The following is a 20,811-nucleotide window of genomic DNA, read 5'->3' on the forward strand; positions in this document are numbered from 1 at the left end:
AAGCAACACTTCCCTCCTGAGGCTACTACAACTAAAGCTGGAGTCACACATAGCGACTTACCAGCGATCCCGACAACGATAACGTGGCAGGATCGCTGGTAAGTCGCTATGTGATCGCTGGTGAGCTGTCACACAGACAGCTTCACCAGTGATCAGCACGCCAACGCCGAGGTGAGGAGCGAGCCCGTGAGCAGCGGACAAGTGTGCCTGCTGTTCCAGTCCTCCACCAGCAGAGGGCGCGCCTGCATCCCCGGCCTCTCCTGGCGGCATCCTGCTGCCTCCTGGTCCCCAGCGTGCAGCGGCGGCAGGTACACACTCCGCGGGCTCCTGGTCCCCAGCGTGAGGCGGCGGCACCTGTAACTCGTTGGTAACTAGCGTACACATCAGGTATCCAAGGGACGAGCATCCCTTGGATACCCGATGTGTACGTTAGTTACCAGCTGATCGCTGGTCTCCCGCCTGTCACACGCAGCGATGCATGCTGGCCAGTGGGAGATCAGCGCCGATAAAAAAATGTCCAGAGGTTTCTTGCAGCGATACCGGCAGGGGGGGCCGGTCGCTGATCGTTGTCACACACAGCGATCTCGCTGGTGAGATCGCTGTTGTGTCAAAAAACTTGTGACTCAGCAGCGATCTCACTAGCGAGATCGCTATGTGTGACGGGGCCCTAAGTAACAGATCAATGGCTTGTAATCATTCGTGTGAGGCAGACCTGCGCACTTGCTGAAACAAGGCTCAGACCACAGAATATAGAGTAAGTTCATATCTGCTCCATGAAAGTGGCCTTATAATAAGAGAACACATTTCACTTACATTAGTACAGATTCATCCGAAAAGCTGAAAATGCATATATTTTTTCATTAACTTTTTTCACACCCATCATTGCTTCCTTGTGTCTTCTTTATCAGAATTACCTTCTCTACCTTCGCCAGGCATGTAAGCGATTACAAGTAGAGGGAAATATGAGGCTGTCCGACATACCAACTATGACATGGCCATTCCTTCAACAGAAACATTTGTTCCAAACTAAATCTGACACTCAGAAGACCACAACTCTATCCTGTTGGACTTCACCCTTAACATGAACAGTTGGGAACATAAGTATTTGATACCCTGACGATTTTGCAAGTTTTCCCACCTACAGAGAATGGAGAGGTCCGCAATTTTTATTGTAGGAAGACAATTGCCAAAGGCAACAAAAAAGATGTACTAGTCCAAAGTATCAAAAATAGTAAACTTTATTAATTAAAATCAATCAAAACAACACAGGTGAAAGATAAATTAGGGACACACAATTGGTGAACAGTACATATGTTGTACACAGTGCTGCTGTTAATAGGGCACACAGACCCTGAGAACCGCTAATCATGGAGCAAATAATAGATATATCTCTAAGGCTACGTTCACACGCAGCGGAACTCTCGCGGAAGTTACCGCGAGAATTCCAGAATTCCATTCCGCGGGAAAATCGCATTTTAAAATCCCGCAATTTTCCCGTGGAAAAACTAGCAATTTGCAAACGTAATTAGCTTGCAGAATGCTAGCGTTTTCCAAGTGATCTGTAGCATCGCTTGGAGAACTGATTGACAGGTTGGTCACACTCGTCAAACAGTGTTTGACTAGTGTGACCAGCTTTTTACTACTGATGCTGCCTATGCAGCATCAATAGTAAAAGATAAAATGTAAAAAAAAATAATAAAAAAAATATTGTTATTCTCACCTACCGGCGTCCCACGCAGCCTTCCCGCCATCTTCCGGTCCCAATAATCCTTTGCGCGAATGACCGCGGGACATCATCGCGGTCATTCTCGCAAAGGATTACTTGGACCGGAAGATGCCGGGAGCTTGGAGAGAGGCGGGAAGGCTGCGCGGGAAGCCGGAAGGTGAGAAAAACAATATTTTTTTATTTTAATTCTATTTTTTACAGGGATATGGTACCCACAGCCCGGAGGACAGTCTCCTCTCCTCCGGAACGTGGGTACCATCCGCAAATGTTCTGCTTACTTTTCGCATGGTGGGCACAGCCACATGCGGAAAGTAAGCAGAACAATGCATTCCTATGTGGGCGGAATCGCCGCGATTCCGCTAAATTAATGAGCATGCTGCGCGCTTTTTACCGCGAAGTGATACCGCCACGGAAAAAAGCGCAGCATTAGCACAGCATTGCGGAATTCCATAGGACTGCATGGGATGCTTATTTTTCGCTGCAAAATCGCGTTTAAAACCGCCAAAAAAACACGACGTGTAAACGTAGCCTAACTCTTCATTGTAAAATGATGGACACAATAATATTTACTTTTGATAATTATGTATAAGTCCATTTACCCTACAATGCTTAAAGTGCATAGTGCGCTATTGTAAACATATTGCTACTTATTCAATAAGAATTTAAATCATAGCATCCAAATAGGGTTGTAGAAAAAAAAGTCATATTTATAATGTCATAGGCATAATAATTATTTATTATTATTATTTATATAGCGCCATTAATTCCATGGTGCTGTACATGAGAAGGGGGGGGGGGGGGGGGGGGAGTTACATACAAAGTTATAGATATCATTAACAGTAAACAAATTTACAATGACAGACTGGTACAGAGGGGAGGGGACCCTGTCCTTGCGGACTTACATTCTATGTAATAAGACAAGGTTATACCTTAACAAATAAGAGTGCACAGCTCAGGAGAAATTGCACAACAAATGTTGTGGTCTATTTTCTCCTGATACCCTTGTGAAAATAAAAAAATTAGCTCCACAGTAAATTTTTTTTTTTTTTACAAAAAAGTAAAAAATGTTAATTTCTTCCTTCCACATTGTTTTAGTTTTCGTGAAGCACCTGAAGGGTTAATAAACTTCTTGAATGCGGTTTTGTGCACCTTGAGGGGTGCAGGTTTTAGAATGGTGTCACTTTTGCGTATTTTCTGTTATATTGACCCCCCAAACTCACTTCAAATGTGAGGTGGTCCTAGAAAAAAAAAAAATATATGGTTTTGTAAATTTTGTTGGAAAAATTAGAAATCGTTGGTCAACTTTTAACCCTTATAATGTCCTAACAAAAAAAACAAACAAACATGTTTCCAAAATTGTGCTGATGGAAAGTTGACATGTGGGAAATGTTATTTATTAACCATTTTGTGTGTGACACCAGGCTGATTTAAGGGTACAAAAATTAAAAGGTTTGAAAATTGTAAAATTTTCAAAAATGTTGCCAAATTTCCGTTTTTTCATAAATGAATGCAAGTTATAGCAAAGAAATTGTACCACCAGCATGAAGAAAAATAAGTCACAAAAAATCATCAGAATCAGCTATAACCTCAAAGTGACAGCGGTCAGAATTGTAAAAAATGGCTTGGTCATTAAGTACCACATTGGCTCTGTCACTAAGGGGTTAAGATTCTGTCTTTCAGTTAAAGTGTACCTAGGATAAAAATTACAGACTTTTCCATTCTTTATAGGTGGGAAAACTTGCAAAATCGGCAATGTATCAAATACTTATTTTCTCCACTGTATATGTGAAATAGGAAAATGAGTCCAAGTCTGGTTGACCATGTGGTGTGGTATATAAATCCTCTGGTTGGGTTGGGATTTTAGGCCCATCACCTACTCATTCATTTTACAATCTACAAATATGTATTGTAATAATTCTCTATACACTATACCTGTATTGCACAGTAAATCCTCGTTAGTATAGTGGTAAATATCCCCCCTTTTCACGCCAGAGACCGGGGTTTGACACCTCAAAGGGGGGGACGGGGGGGGGACTGTTTTAGAGTTCTCTTTCAATGGAAGTCTTCAGACAGAGGCTGGACAGACGTCTGTCCGAGATGATTTAGTGACTCCTGCATTGAGCAGAGGAGATTGGACACGATGACCCTGGACGTCCCTTCCAACTCTAATATTCTATGTCTGAGGACATTAAAATAGAGGTCTACCGGAGCACATAGCGGCCACGTATACAATACATTGCCAATCCATTCACTAATCCTAGTTATAATTATAGTATTCACACCACATGACAAACATCAATGAACAAAGGCAGACTCAAAAACAAAAAAACACATCAATCAGAGGACATGACACCCACAGCTGGAGGGAAGAGCAAGTTGTTGCCTAGCAATAGGTGTGCGAGTAATATACACATTTCCTGAATTTGTCGCCAATAGTGATAATTATCGGAAAGATCTCTTGGAATATGTAAAGTTCATCACTTGTACATTGTATACAGGTCTTAAAACAAAACTAGAAGGTTTTCTGGCCATCTGTTGCTTCATTCATTACACCTAATATATAATATAAGAAAGGTATGTATAATCATATTATGCCAGGTTTGTTTTATATTATGTCCCATTGGCCGCGTCTGACAGGTAAGTAATGACCGCTGCTATGTCGCAGCTCACTAGCAAACATTTAGCGATGCACCAGCGATCCTGACTGGGTCGTGTCGTTGTCGGGATCGCTGGTGCTTCGTTAAATGTGACGGTACCTTTAAGCCCAGACTCTGAACTCGTCATGCCATTCTTTACTGAATACGAAAGTGCAGCAAACAGCGGTTTTCCTATTCAGTGTGGCACTGTACAAAAAAATAATAATAATAATAATAATAATAATAATAATAATAATAATAATAATAATAATGTATACCTCATAGCATATTTGTTTCTTAAACTGCGGAGGACAGTTGTATGGCATACTTGGACCCTGCCAGTGAATACTCCCGATACACATACCTGGAGCGTGATGTGAACAGAAACTTGTGGCTGCAAGAGTGATCTCAGGTATTTAAAAAAAAAAAAAAAAAATTTACTTGAAGGTCATGTGAATGCGTTGAGTACTTGCAGTAGATTTTTTTTTATTGCACAAAAAAAAAAAAAAAAACTGTTGGTAGGAAAAATGCTGTAGAAAATACGCATGCTTTTACGTATATTTTGTAAGTTTTTTTCAGTGTTTTTTAACCCATGGCAAAATAAAAAACAAAAACCAACAGACATGCTGCAAATTTAGGAAAAAAAAAAAAAATGCAATGTGTGAAGAAATCTAAAAACGCTCAGAAACGTTTAAGAAATGTTATTTCTCTCTCACCCATGACAGCACCACAGAGAGATGGGATCCGCCCTTCAGGGACAGGAACCTAAAGATAAAAAGGGCGGTACCTCTCCTCCACCTTCAGTTGGGTTCCTGTCCCTGACGGGTGACCCACAGGACGGTACCTACCTGTCCGTCGTAATCCGGATCCGGGGCCGGCCTGACCGATTCATGGCAGCGGGGAGGCCCGTCATGGGGAGGTGCGGTGCCCGAAGCCACCACTGCTGGGGCCGATGCGGGCTGCCAGGTGAGCGGGCGGGAGACGTCGGAGCCGCCGGGCGGGAGAGGAGGTCGGGGCTCGCAGGGACACGGCAAACATGCGGGTGGCGCCATGGTACAGAGGTGTACCAAGATGGCGGCCGCCCCGGAAATAGAGACAGGCTTCCGGATCCCGGGAACCAGCGCATGCGCAGGAGTGGTCTCCCCAGCGAACGCGGTGCAGGATGGGAGCGGTGACGTCACACGCCGGGAAATTTAAAATGGTGGGGCCAGAAACACTTCTGGCTGGAAGTGATCCTGAACAATGGGGGATAGCGACCAGCAAGAGGAGCAGCAAGCCAGGCAGCAGCACCAGCACCACCACCATCGCCAAAAGGAACGCAACAGGAATGGCCGTTCCAGCAGTCACTCCACGCAGCGTAGCACGTCAGCTGCAAGGAGCAAATCGCCACCAGGCGATCAGCCTGTACAGGACCTGACTCCATCTCCCGAATTGGTACCTGCAGCCGCATACTTCTGAGTGAGTGATCTTCGTGAATGTTCACCATTGTAATAATATTCCTTTCCCTTACTAGGGAAAGAAGAAGGGGAAAAAGAAGAATAGGGAATGCCCCACTTGTACTAGACCCCTACCTATATCTTGGGAGAAAAAAAACTCTGAGTCTTGTACAAAAGAAATCCTCTGTCAGGAAACTCCGGATTTCGCCTCTGACCTAAGAGCCGCAATCAAATCGGAGATTCAGAGTGCCCTTACAGCCCTTAAGCACAGGGACAAAATCAAAAAAGAAAGACACAATAGTGACTACCCAGTCGGACTCTTCGACGTCGGGAGAAATCGCGTCTAAAACCTCAGAATTCGGCTCCTCATCCTCAGACGAAGAAACAGAGGGGTGTCACTGCTTTCCCCTAGAAGAGGTAGACAAGCTAGTGAAAGCGGTAAGGTCTACCATGGGGGTGTTGGACCTTAGGCCCGATAAAAAACAGTCCAGGACAATGTTCGGGGGACTAGGCCAGAAAAAGCGGAGAGTGTTCCCGCTAAATGAAAAATGTTCACAGCCTAATCAACAAAGAATGGGATAAACCGGACAGGAAAAACACCACTGTCCCTTCCCTTAAAAGAAAATATCCCTTTGAGGAGGAGGCATCTACATCTTGGGATAAAGCCCCGAAGCTCGACGTAGCCATCGCAAAGGCCTCAAAGAAATTCGCCCTTCCCTTTAAGGACATGGGCACCCTCAGGGATCCCCTAGATAAAAAGGCAGATACCTTTCTTAAAGGGGCATGGGAATCAGCTGGAGGTAACCTCAGGCCAGCCATAGCGGCAACATCTACCTCAAGAGCCCTAATGGTTTGGGTTGACCCAACTTGAAAAGCAACTAAGGGAAGGGACGCCAAGGGATAAAATCCTTGACTCTATCCCAGTAAAAAGGGAAGCGGCTGCCTTCTTAGCGGACTCATTGGCCGATTCAGTCCGGTTATCCTCCAAGGCAGCAGCACGCTCAAATGCAGCCTGTAGAACACTATGGCTTAAAAGTTGGCCAGGGGACCTACAGATCAAAATGAAACTGTGCTCAATCCCCTGTGAAAGGAAATTCCTTTTTGGAATTTGGGGAGACGTTAGACGACATCCTCCAGAAAGCGGGGGACAAGAAGAAAGGGTTCCCAAATTTGGGGCCTGCAGCATTTAAAAGGCCCTTTCGGAATAGAAAGTTTTCTCAGAGGAGACCACCGAGGGAACAAAAGTGGGATGACAAGAGAAGAGATAGAGGGTTCCTCTTTGGTAACTCGTCCCGAGACAAAAAGCCCTCCAAGTGACAGTTTGCCCAGGGTGGGGGGAAGGTTATCCCTTTTCCTGCCAGCCTGGAAGAGAATCTCAAACAACCCTTGTATAGTAAACCTAATCCAGGAGGGCCTAAAGGCCCCATCACACACGGCGATCTCGCCAGCGAGATTGCTGTGTGTGACGGGGGATCAGCGACCGGCCCCCCTACCGGTTATCGCTGATCGTGCAGCATCGGCCAGGACCATTTTTCAATTGCTGGTCTCCCGCTGGCCAGCGCGCATCGCTGCGTGTGGCAGCGAGAGACCAGCGATCAGCGACGCTGGCTTCTAATGTAAACATCGGGTATCCAGTAGCCACGGCTCCTGGATACCCGCTGTTTACCTTGGGAAACCAGCGTACACGCTGGTTTCCAAGGTAAACAGTGGGTATCCAGGAGTCGTGCGGCTCCTAGATACCCGATGTTTACCTTGGAAACCAGCGTGCGCGCCGGTTTCCAAGGTAAACAGCGGGTATCCAGGAGCCACGGCTCCTGGATACCCGACGTTTACATTAGAAACCAGCGTCCAGCGTCGCTGGTCCTGATCGCTGGGGCTGTGTATGTGACAGCTCACCAGCGATCAGCCTAACGATGTCCCAGCGATCCCATCATGTCCGATCATTGGTGGGATCGCTGGGACACTGTTATGGGCTTAAGAATAGACTTTCTCCCTCTCCCACCTCAAAAGTATGTAATCACTCCGCTGAGATCCAGTACGCAAGAGCAGGAAACCCTAGAAAGAGAGGTCCTAAGCGTGGTAAAAAAAGTAGTCCTCAAGGAGTTTCCCCTGCAGGAAAGGGGCAGGGGATTCTACTCCCCTCTTTTCCTGGTGACCAAGCCAGACGGCACGTTTCAGACAATCATAAATCTAAGAAAATTAAACAGATACGTCAGGAATCAAAGCTTCAAAATGGAATCGATCAGGTCCACCACCAAAATCCTGTTCCTGAACTGCTTCATGACGGTGTTAGATCTCAGCGACACCTATTATCACGTCCCCATTCACAAAGACTCCAGGAAATATCTCAGGTTAGCCGCCTCGGTAAAGGGCGAGGTAAAAGAATTCCAGTACAGAGCCTTGCCGTTCGGAATATCTGTAGATCCACGGGAATTTACCAAAATAGTAGCGGAAATTATGGCCCATATAAGGGAGCAAGACATAATAATAATTCTGTATCAAGACGATTTTTTAATAGCAAGCAGCTAGACTCAAAAATGCCAGGAACAGAGGGACAGGTTGATGGACACTCTACAGGGCCTGGGCTGGCTCCTAAATCTGAAAAAAATCAAGATTGGAGCCCAGCAGAGTGCAGGAATTCTTGGGTCTAACACTGGACTCAAACATTCAGGAGTGCCGCCTCCCAGACTGCAAGAAGGAGAAAATTGCTCAAATTGTAACAAAAGCAATCCAAAATCCCTCCATGACACTAAGGAAAGCTATGTCACTGCTGGGTTCTCTCTCCGCCTGCCTGCCAGCAGTCCAATGGGCTCAGTTACACACGAGAGATCTCCAGTGGGACGTACTATCCAACCAGTCAGCAGTAGGGGGACACCTAGAGGGTCGTATTACCCTAAATTCAAAAACTACTCATTCCCTAGCCTGGTGGAGAAACCAAGACACCCTTTCCAAAGGGATCCCCTGGGTAACAAAAACACACATAGTTACCACGGACGCCAGTCCCACAGGATGGGGAGCACACATGAACAACGAGGTGGCTCAGGGTGCGTGGGGAGGTCAAGAATTAGAAACTTCCTTAAATCAGCAAGAGCTCTTAGCAGTGGACTACGCGTTAACACACTTCCTACCCCTGATCCAAGGTCATCATGTCCGCATATTTTCGGACAATCGAGTCACAGTAGCCTACATAAATCGTCAGGGGGAATCAGGTCCCGAGCCCTAATGGACACATCCTGCAGAGTGCTCAAACTAGCAGAGGCAAACCTGCTATCTCTGTCAGTGCTACACATCTGAGGCACGGAGAATCAAACAGCAAACTTTCTGAGCCGCACCCAATTACGGCAAGGGGAATGCGTCCTAAAGTGGTCCGTTTTTCAGCAGATTGTAAAAATGTGGGGGGCCCCGGACATAGATCTGTTCGCCGACTTCAGAAACAAAAAAGTGAAAACTTTCTGCTCCCTAGACCCCAGGGGGAATCCTCAGGCTCTGTGTCCATGGGAGCATGAAGGCACCCAGAGCTAAACATATGCCTTTCCCCCGATCATGCTTATTCCACCAGACCTAACAAAAGTCAGGGAGGACGGGGCAAGAATGATTTTAATAGTCCCCCTTCTGGCCCAAAAGAACCTGGTTCTCCTGGCTAAGAATGCTCTTGGTAGCTGATCGCAGGGCCCAGTGTTACACCCTCAGGCAGGAAACCTCCATTTAACTGCATGGAATTTGAGAGGGCGCTGATGAGAGACAGAGGGTTTTCAGAGAACCTGATAACTACGTTACATAAAAGTAGAAAACCGGTTACGATGAGAGCGTATGGGAGAACGTGGAAAAAATTCTTATCCACTTCGGGGGTAAAGGTTCAGGACGGGGTTCACATTGATAAGATCCTAGAATTTCTACAAAGGGGCCTAGAAGAGGGTCTAGCGATCAACACATTAAAGGTGCAAGTAGCGGCTTTGGCCGCCCTTTATAACCATGATGTGGCAGGTAATCCTTAGGTGGCAAGATTTATTAAGGCCGTAACCAGATCTAGGCCAATAGCTGGTCAAAGATTACCGCCATGGGACCTGAATCTTGTACTGTCCACACTAACAGGCCCTCCGTTCGAACCTATTCACTCGGCATCCCTAAAAATCCTGTCGTTAAAAACAGTGCTTCTGGTGGCACTAACATCACCTCGCAGGGTGAACGATATTCAAGCTTTATCAGCAGGGCCACCTTTTACAAAAATTCTAGAGAATAGTCATTTTAAAACCTGACCCGGCCTATCTACCAAAAGTGTCATCACATTTTCATGGGTCCCAAGAGGTAGTCCTTCCTGCCTTCTGCCCAAATCCTAAAAATAAGGGAGAAGAAAAATTCCACACCTTAGATGTGAAGAGGTGCCTAGTACAGTATCTAGAGGCCACCAAAAAATATAGGAAGGAAGGCTTTCTCTCTGTGTGTTTCCAGGGACCTCGGAAGGGACTCAAAGCATCCAAGAGAACCCTGGCAAGGTGGATAAGGGATGCGATTGCCCTGGCACATTCATCCAGTGGAAATACCATCCCGGAAGGGTTGAGAGCCCATTCCACAAGAGCGATGGCGACCTCATGGGCTGAAAGATCTGAGGTATCGATAGAACAAATCTGTAAGGCAGCCAACCTGGTCATCACCTTCAACCTTTTTCAGACACTATCGATTAGATCTAGGCTCTACGTCTGACATGACCTTCGGGAGAAGAGTCCTTCATGCAGTGGTCCCTCCCTAAGCTACCAATCTCTGTAATTCTCTTCATGGTGCTGTCATGGGTGAGAGAGAATAGCTTAGTTACTCACCTATAACGGTGTTTCTCGGAACCCATGACAGCACCCGCTTATTCCCCTCCCCTTCACGAGTGTGGTGAACACGTTTTACTGTTCGTAGAGTGTTTCCGTTTAAGCACGGTGCTTCTGATAAATAAGCAATACTATAATATTGTGCATATATTTCTGTTGTTTAACTAACCTGGAGACCCTCTGATGCTCTGTAACCAACTGAAGTGGAGGAGAGGTACCGCCCTTTTTATCTGTAGGTTCCTGTCCCTGAAGGGCGGATAAAGGGATTGTCCAGGCTTAAGCGTCAAGTCTGCAGTCACTGTGCACGTGCAAAGTGAGCGGGCAGTCATGTTACCATAAATATGTGATGTGCTTACTACCAACCACATTTCTAGTGAACTGTCTCCAGCCTTGCTCTGTACACTTGCGTTGCACGAGGCTGCCCTCATCTAGGTGGAACGTGACCGCATGTATGTAAATCACATACTATTACACGCCCACCACCAGAGAATACAGACAGCTCTCAGTGCATGCGAGGGGAGGACTCAAGTCTGCAGTCACATAGAATGACTGCAGACTATTAGTGTAAGACTGGACAACTCCTTTCAGCATTACTTGGCACGCGCTAAGAACAGTAATACATTGCTACAAACAAGGCCATGCTGTATTATCCGTAGAAAGAGAGATTCTTTGTGGCCAATTTCTGCTCGGAACAAGGATCTCCTCCATGAAAAAGAAAAGTCCTTATTTGGTTATTAAACAAAATAATAACACAACCACCCAATATAAATAAAAGTTTACCATGTCTTACCGTATGTGCACGGGATAACTGGATGGGGTACGATATACCATGTGGAGTGTATCGGGCTTCAGCAGCCCTCCTGCTTTGTGTAGCTGGTTGGGTAGAACCAGACATACTGAGCCAGTAGACGTCAACTCGATTTTCTTAATAAAGGGATAGGAGACCAAAGAGGATCATGGGATGATTTTGGTTGTATCACTGCGTGTCTGAAAAATAAAGAATAATACAAAAGAAAGTGTTAAAACAAGTATCTTCTGATTGTTGCAAGTATCACCTCCCTACTAGATACAAGAAAATAGAATTTCATAGAATGTCTGGTTATTATTCAGTGATCTGACAGGAGGGTGTCAGATCATGATGAGAGTTTTAGTTTCACAACAGCAGGACAGCCACCATTTCATCCACAATGGTGAAGAAGGTTTTCCTTGCCGGGTAAAGGAAAATATAAACAGCACACAAAAGATGTTCAGCATTGCCCACATTTTCATACATACCGCAAACATCCAGGCACAAAAACTGTATCTACCAATCACTCGTGACCCACAGACCTGTGTCTTCTAGGTGTTAAGTCATGCAAACAGTTCAGCCTCTCCTCCCAGATAAACATTCAGGTGGAGCCTGTAGACTTCCTCATGTGTCATTTATCTGCACCTCGGAGCTCCCATACTCTGCGCCTCTGGTCAAACTGCAGCACTGTACACTTGTCATAGCTTCCGTTCTATGAACAGCTACATGTGCTACTGATGTCAGAAGCTGGGGTGTGAAACCAACATGGGGGAGGGGGAAGGTTTTTTTCCTTCAACCGCAGATCAGTAGAGGCATATAAACTGTTGTTTTATCTACAGCTCACAGATACTGCCACTAGACTAAGCAATAGTATGCTTTCTTAATCACTGTGCTTTCCGCTAGAACTTGTATATCCACTGATTCAGGCAGACTTAAAGAAATACCAGGCCTAATAATGAAGGCAAAGCAAAAATAATATGTGTTTGTCAACCAGCAAAAACTTTCTACAGAAATCACTACTGTGCACCTCCTCAGGATACCTTTCCTTGCAGATAGAGATCTACAATTACTGCAAAATAAAGCAATGACAAGTTCCCTGTTGCGGCAACCTGTCTTTAAGAATATGGTAAAATAAAATAGGAGAATAGTCTGCACACTGTTAGAAGTACGAGGTGCTGGTGCAACGGACTAATGGTCCTATGACTAGGAAGTCAAAATTCACCGCACACTCTAGTGGAATATCTTTGCAGAAATCGCAAAATTTATTATTAGAAAATACATAAGGGAGCAAACTATACTCCGGAAAAGCGACTACAAGGATGACGTTTCGACCCCGCTTGGGTCTTAATCATATGTCGCTTAGTCTGGATGTATAGTGAGAATAAGGCACAAGTTTGGAAAATTAGAAGCACTGAGAATCCGCAGTAGCTGGAGTGTCAGGTTGCTATGCCAAGGATATGCACGAGCCAATATTTGTTGACCTTATAATGTAGCGTGTCCGAGCGGCGCTCCAGCACCTTGCTATAGCGGCAGCGCTCCCTTATGTATTTTCTAATAATAAAAGTTTTGTGATTTCTGCAAAGATATTCCACTAGAGTGTGCGGTGAATTTTGACTTCCTAGTCTTAAGAATCTGGTGACTATAGCCAGAGACAAGTCTACCCCACTAACCAAGACCAGCTGCTACCAGAGCCAAACCCAGATCTAGAGCCCGGCCTAATGCCGACGCCAAAAGGAATAAGGATCAGGAATATCGCAACGTCAACCTTGATTTCCTGTTTATACAGAACGGCAGATGCCAGTGCAGTCAGGCAGCAGCTTACTCTTCACAAAATACTTCGCTTTCGTCTGTACAAGTCATTGTCCACCAACTGTTTTAAAGACGTTTTTCCACAAAAGACATTTATGATACATCTATAAGATAGGTGATAAGTAGCTGATCACTCGGGATCCCACCATTAGGACCCACACTGATCATTAGCACGATCATCACAGCAAGGAGAAATTTCAGTGCTGGTTTTATCATGTGGGCAGTGAGTGCTAGCAACAGGCCTCGTAGGCTCCAAAACAATCCTGCAGGTTTAGAACTTTTAGGCTGTGTGCCCACGATGCGTTTTTTAAGCGTTTCCGCAGCGTTTAACGCGCGATTCTGCCGCGGAAACGCTTAAAAAATGCATCCAATGAATTTGTAATACAAAACGCACATGTTGTGCCAATGGTGCGTTTTTTACCGCTGCGGAAACGCTTAGCGGTAAAAAACGCAGCACGTTCAATAATTTTGCGGAATCGCCAGCGATTCCGCATACCATCCATTATATGGGCAAAAACGCATGGGAAAACGCATGCAAAAATGCTTGACAATCGCATCAGAAACGCGTGTCAAAAATCGCATGCGTTTTCCCATTTCAAGGGCATGCGTTTCTGCTCAGGAATAAATCGCATCAAAAACGCGATGTGGGCACATAGCCTTACAATATTGACCAGAGGAATAAGAGAGAAACGCAAGGCCGAGTCTTTCCCAATCTTCTATATAACGGTGGATGTGGTCTTCTGTCCAAAGGAGACATGCTCATAGCATTGAAGTCAGCGCTTGCCCATACCTCACTATGGCGACATATTACTGAAGACACTGTGTATGCAAAGTTGAAGACACAGAGTCTTTAACAAAATGGCGGTGGATATCGCAGGACATGTCTGTGTTGATTCCAACACCGTTTTATTGAAGAATTCAACAATGTCAATATAGTGAGTGGTGTGCATGAGCCAGCCATCGCCATTATGCCCATGGCAGGCGCATGAGCATGGCTATGCTGACATTGTAGTACATTACTTCAATATGATGGCGTGTGCATACTGCAATCTGTGGTGCCATTTAATTGAAAACGCTGTATAAACGAACAAATAAAAATGCTTGCCACCTGGGCGTAGAACGGGTTCACTAGCTAGTCCACTGTATAACAGGAGACAAGCATTTGCCAAGTAGTTTGGCAGTGAAAAGCATTGGTTCGTTTACCACTCTACATCCCAGTCTGAACTAGTCCTCTTCATACCCTCCACATACCTGGTGGACCCAAAACCCTGAACAGGAACTATTATAGAAGACATATTTTGCCTGTGGAATTACCGCACATATTGTATTGCATTAAGGATGCAGTCACCATGAGGCTTTATGTTCTTTAACTTCTTAATATAATAATCTGGTCTACATTAACACCTTTATGGTGGCTCTGTCCTCGGCATGTTTCTTTTTGCAGTTTTTTTAGCAGGACAAGCTATTCTTAAATATTCACCAATCTCCCCTGTTTACCCTTTTTAAATTACCGTACTACATGCTTGCAAATCATAAGACTTAAGCCCCAATCCATCATTGCCTTTACGCCCTTTTTTGTGTAGTTTTGCGCTTTTTTTGGTTTGCATCCAATTCATTATTCTGTTTGCACTTTTTTTGAAGGCTATTTTATATGTGCTTGCCTGTTTTTTTATTATTTTCGGCTTTGTGGGTAGAGTTTAACAATTACAGATATTTTCGGCTGATTAATCAATTACAAATTCTTAAAAGGTCCCAAAATTTGGTGAAATTTAATTCCAGTTCCTCCCTAATGTATTTCTGAGTACATCCGCGTTTTGGGGCAATTTTTGAAACTTTTAGAGCAAAAAGTTGAAGAAAAAAAAAAAAAAAAAGACAGGGAAAAAAAGTCAATTTTTTTCTACTTTGCTACAGATTCATAAATAGCGCAAGCCATTTTGATGAATTTAGCAACATATTAAAAACTAATACCATAAGGCAAAAAAGGAAAGTGACTTAAAAAATGCAGGTGTTGAATTGGGGCCTTAAGGCCCCGTCACACATAGCGACTCACCAGCGATCCCGACAACGATATCAACGTGTCAGGATCGCTGGTGAGTCGCTACATGATCGCTGGTGAGCTGTCAAACAGACAGCTTCACCAGCGATCAGCACCAGCGACGACGAGCGCCCGGCGTCGCTGTGTACTTTAGTTACCAGCGCGCTGATGCAGGGAGCTGGTAACTAAGGTACACATCGGGTTTCTAAGGGACGTGCGTCTCTTAGAAACCCGATGTGTACCTTAGTTACCAGCTCCCTCTTTCTCAGTGCGAGATACAATGATACAACTCTGATCTCCTGCGTGAGTGTTGGGGGGGACGGCAATGCAGCGGAGTTTAGCTGTGCCACATTACTAAGCCTTTAGCTCTTTCATAGCACTGCCACCATTGCAATACTGCCCCTCCCCACACTGCCTATCTGGAGAGGTGTCAGTAATCACACTCATGTCTGTTATGTTGAACTGATTGTTCTAGCATTGCAGTGAGCACAGAGGAGGTTGTCATTATATCTCACACAGGTGTAGCCAAGAACATGCAGGTTACTCCTGTGCGAGTTGTAAAGAAACATCTGCTCTCACTGCAGAGTGAGTACAAGTTGAGCACAGCAGACAAATGTGGGTATAGACACATCTCTGCATAGGCAGTGTGAGGGAAGGATCAGTACAGCAGCAGAGACCACGTGTTAAACATTCATGCCTAACCAATCTTAGTATGCATGTCTATGGAGGGGGTATACACTTATCTTCTGCATATGCCCCAATTTGGTTAAAAATTATCTTACCTAATGATCTTTATTTGGGGACTACTGTGGAGTGGGTTTAAATGTTATTTCTGTACATTAAATTTATATATGCATGTGTATTATCTGTAACGCTTGCGTCCCTGAATGATTCCTCGCTCTCCTCCCGGCAGGGTCGCCGACACGCTTATCGCCTTGACTGTTCAGCTGCGTCCTCTACTTCAGATGCAGCTCATGTGTCACAAGGCCTGCGCATGTAAAAATTGTCTCCTGGCAGCGCTCTGAGGGTGTGCACGTTTCCCACTTCTTAAAAAGGGTAGTGCGCGCACTCCAGATGTGTCACAAGTAATGATGAGTGAACGTGCTCGCATAACGAGCATGCTCAGGTATTATCTGAATATCTTGGGCGTGCTCGAATAATATGATGGAGTCCTCCATAGCTGCATGATTCGCGATTGTTCAACAGTCACAAAAAATGTGGGGATTTAATGTTTGTTAGGCAATTTCCACGTGTGTTGCAGCTGTCTAACAGCCACAAAACATGCAGTCACAGGGACAAGAAAATAACACTCGAACACTCCCAAAGATACTCGGATAATAGGTTATCTGAGCACGTTAGCTCACCACTAGTCCCCAGTCAATAGCTTGGAGGCACTAAGTATTTAAGGCACCTTCCCCTGTAGGGAAGTGCATGAGCAATTTTAGTGCATTTAGTTTTTGCCTGCTAGTTAGTTGCTAGGTCCCTGTATCCTTCCAGTCTGAACCTGAGCCTATCCTGCCTGTACTTTGTCTTAACCTGAACCAGACTTGTCCAAGTCTGAGCCTTTACCTTTATCACTCCAGTCTGAACCATTACCTGTGACCCTGTTCCAGAATCCGTTCTGTGCTCCTGAACCCACCTTGTCTGTACCTGTTCCAGTGTCCATTCTATTTATCAGCCGCAAAGCTTCCATTCATCCTGTGTACCAGACCTTGGCCTTCCTGACTCTCAGAGTTCATTCCTGCATACCTGCCCCTTTGGGGTCAGCTGCTGCAGAACCGGGGACTGCCCTGAAGTGATACCTGTCAGTTACCTGCAGCACAAGCGTAACATCAGAGGCACTAATGAAGACCAGGTAGTCACTTAGTTACGCACCTCCAGGATAAGCCCGGCCCCATGGCGCAGTGAGTTCATACCCACCATATATTGCTCTATGTAAGCAGGTTTATCATCCACTATAACCACTATCATGTGTAATATTATAGAATTAAACAGAGAACAAGAAATAGGTGCTACAGTATATCCCCAGTGTTTGCACTCTCATTTCCATCTCATGTAAAATAAATCATGTCCTGCATTATATTAAATCTTGGCTCTGTCCCCAGTTTGCTATTATTGTGATACTTGTGGAAAGGGGAAGCCTCACATTGGTTAAAAATGCCAGTGGTGAAATCTCAAGTGGCTCACGCTTAATATAATCGACTCCTATTGTAATCAAGCGAAAAAAGGATGAGATTATTGGCTCCTCTCCTGAAAGATCAGTAGAGCCTTCCCTAAAGCTTCTCGTCGCACAGGACCTAGTTCGAGCATTGACAACAAATATTCAACTCCAACATTGGGCCTGAAGCAAGAGGACAAATGAACATTACACAACACTTAGATTTCATTCTAAGTAAGCACATTTTTGAATGTCACTCTGTGGCCCGAAGCAAAATATACCCGAAACTCAACTTTCTAATACTAGTGGCTGAAAACTCACAGCAACTACTAAATGCAGGTTGAAAATCTTGTAAAGAAAGCTTGCATTTTTTGCAAATATTTACCCTATATACGCTGACCAGAGTATAAGCAGACACCTAATTTTGGGTCGAAAAATTGGAAAAACTTATTGACTTGAGTATAAGCCGGATATGCATTGTCACCTCTTCCCTATTTTGGTATACATGGTTCCTCATCTCCATCCTTGTTTGCATGTCTCCTTATCCCCATCCTTCTATGCATGGCTTCGCATCCCTATCCTGGTCTGCATGGCTCCTTATTCCCATCCTTGTCTGCATGGCTCCTCATCCCTATCCTTGTATGTATGGCCCCTCTGAGGGAAGAAAAAAAAAAAAAAAAAAAGCATAAAAAAAAAAAATTCCTACTCACGGTGCCTTCCCTGCGCACCCTCCTCGCAGCATCTCGTTCCGGTGCCATCAGCTCCTGCAGCCGAGCGATTGTGTGCCCCCGCTCATTAAAGTAATGAATATTCACCTCTCTCCATGCCTATAGGACTGGAGAGAGGTGAATATTCATTACCTTAATGAGCGGGCACCTGTGATAGCCCGGGAGCTGCTGGAAGCCGGCTGCTGCGGCTGACACTGTGCGCTATAAGAGAAATGAATGTTCACTGCCAGTGAATATTCATTTGTTTTTAGCAGCAGGCACAGGCTTTAGCCTCCTGTCACCCACTGTTCCCCCTCCCCCGTCTTCTGGGACAATGACTCGTGTATAAGTCAAGGGGGGCATTTTCAGCACAAAAACATAGTGCTGAAAAACTCGGCTTAAACATGAGTATATACGGTATGTCCTCACTTGGCCGATCATATACAGTATGTACAACTATACTCTAAGGGGACGATTTATCAACTCTATTGTAGCGCACTCTCGTGCTATGCCAGGCGGCCCCCACTCCAGCAAGAAGTGCATGACCCTTAATGAATTTGTAGCCTCTTCTGAGTGGCATGCACCTCCATTGCAACTTTTCAGGAGCTTTTATGGTGTTACACTGGGATTAGTAATTACGGTGCTTACATTGGGAAAAAATAATTTGAATATTCCAGAAGATAAAGCAGAAATATGAACAGTAGCCCAATACAGTAGCCATCCACACAAGTGGGATACTCATGGATTTTCAAACTATACCCCTACATATCCAACCAGCAGTCCACCAAAGTCTGTAGACCATATCAGCCTGAACATTAATACCACCAGCCTAATCAAGTATAAGACCCGGTAATCGCACCAAATGGCTTTGTCAAGTTGTCAAGGTATGGACTCGGAAAAACAAGGAAAAACAAAGGAAAAACAAGGGAGGGGGCGCAGACATAGGGCTTCACCTGGTATAAATCAATGAAAATGAAAAAAGACAACTCTGTACTGTAACCTGAAGAAGAGGTGCGGTTTGTCTCCTCGAAACGCGTAGTTTTTGTAGTACATTCAAAAAAGAACTTGAAAGATTTATATGGATTTCTGAAGAATTTGGGTCACTGTAGCAGCGCGGTTGCTCAGAAGTGCTTTTTTTGATCCCCAACTTGTGAAGGTATGGACTCGATAATACTTTGGATATCTATGATCCTGCTTCCGTTCACCAGTTTTCAATTTTTGAAAACTTTTGGATGCCGCGAACACTCTCCAGACATGAAATTTTAGAGATGCTCTGATTAGTAATTAAGACCAAAAATAAATGACGAACAAAATGGCACAGTACTATTTTGTTTGCTAACAGAATGAACACCGTGTAGGAAAACGCAACAAACGCGATTACAGTCAATGGGGTCCATGGGACATTATGCCATGAGAAAGTCAACCCTGCTGTCATTTTTGTGGTTTACGCCTATGTACCGTAGTAGTAGAACTGAAATGAATGCAGATTTTAACAGTCCTCAAAGTCGCTCAGATAGTTACTGCTGCTCATTTTACCTGCTTCCAACCCATTAACTTTGAGAACGGTTTTGCTGCTGCCCAATTAATCCCATCCCTTGTCATGAGACAATCACTGTTAATAATATCACATACAATGGTTTGAATGTAATGGCAGATTTGTATATAACCTGCATAATTAGACAGATGATCCAGAGCTTGGTTGTGAATGACCACTGTTCTATTATCAGGATTGCAAACATGATTTTTTTTTTTTTTCAGAACAGCGTATCAAAAAATAGCAGACAGGAAAAACTTATTTTCCAGGCACATTGGAAAAACGTAATAAATTACTGTTACAAGTGATACAACATGACTATGGTCCATAATTCTGATATGAATATATTTGCAATCCAAAGTGAGCATGCAGTGTGTCCATAAAGTTATGGTGCACTTTTGACCAGTCACTGGAAAGCAATAAAAGACGATAGAAATGTGAAATACGCTCAGAATAAAAGACAAAACTCTCCCAGTTTCATACCTATTCAGTGCAGTTCGATGTGGTCTCCATTTGTTGCCCTACACACATGTGGGGAGGAGGACCCCCATATAGTGTTTGGGCCGGAACCAAGGGGAACGCCATCAGAGTTATTGAAGGAAGCACAACAGAGGAATTACAAAGGGAGACATGCGACTGAGGTTGCCAGGGCAACAGGGGGAGGGGCTAGGGTAAAAGGAGCAGGGGACGCGCTGAAGTGGCAGTTGGGGAAGAGAGCGAGTGAAGGCAGGACGCAGGGTGACTTGCTGTGGCACCGAAAGGAGCCTGCGAGGAAAAAGCTGGACATTTACAGACAAGAGAGACGTGAGAGACTGTTTCCAGAGACTGCTCCCCTCTCCCGTTCTGAGAGAAGCATCCCCGCTACCCCCCGCCTTAGCGAGAGAGGAACTTTACCTCAGGTTGTGGCCGTGAGTACCCGAAACCAGGTCACAGAGGCCTGGGCACTTCCCCCCAGCCTTCTCCCATCACGCCGACCCGGCCATCATCGGCCTCAAGATACGCCACATTGTCACAGGCGGGATAAAAGGCTCGCTACCCTGGCTTAGGACGAGACTCCTTGGTAAAGGACGGCTACAGGCCTTTCTGGGAAACTGCGTCATCACCGCGCGCCACCTCCATCGTTTCCTTCAGGGCCCGTTGCGCCCCAGCGGCAGCGTTTCCTTCAGGGC

At 45.0% G+C, this 20,811-nt stretch overlaps 1 protein-coding gene across 15 annotated transcripts in view; it reads right to left on the reverse strand.

Annotated features, from left to right (window-relative positions):
- Positions 1-20,811, reverse strand: part of NCOR2 (nuclear receptor corepressor 2) — a 545,344-nt gene that overhangs the window by 404,088 nt on the left and 120,445 nt on the right. For all 15 annotated transcript variants that reach the window (XM_073586135.1, XM_073586128.1, XM_073586134.1 and 12 more), the window contains exon 2: positions 11,403-11,599. In XM_073586135.1, the coding sequence (XP_073442236.1) occupies positions 11,403-11,507 (105 nt within the window). In that variant the 5' untranslated portion in view covers positions 11,508-11,599. The remainder of the gene's footprint in view (positions 1-11,402; positions 11,600-20,811) is intronic.

Source organism: Dendrobates tinctorius, unplaced genomic scaffold (genome assembly GCF_039654945.1).
Source record: "Dendrobates tinctorius isolate UK_male_01 unplaced genomic scaffold, ASM3965494v1 ptg000090l, whole genome shotgun sequence".
In the NCBI taxonomy this organism is placed as follows: Eukaryota; Metazoa; Chordata; class Amphibia; order Anura; family Dendrobatidae; genus Dendrobates; species Dendrobates tinctorius.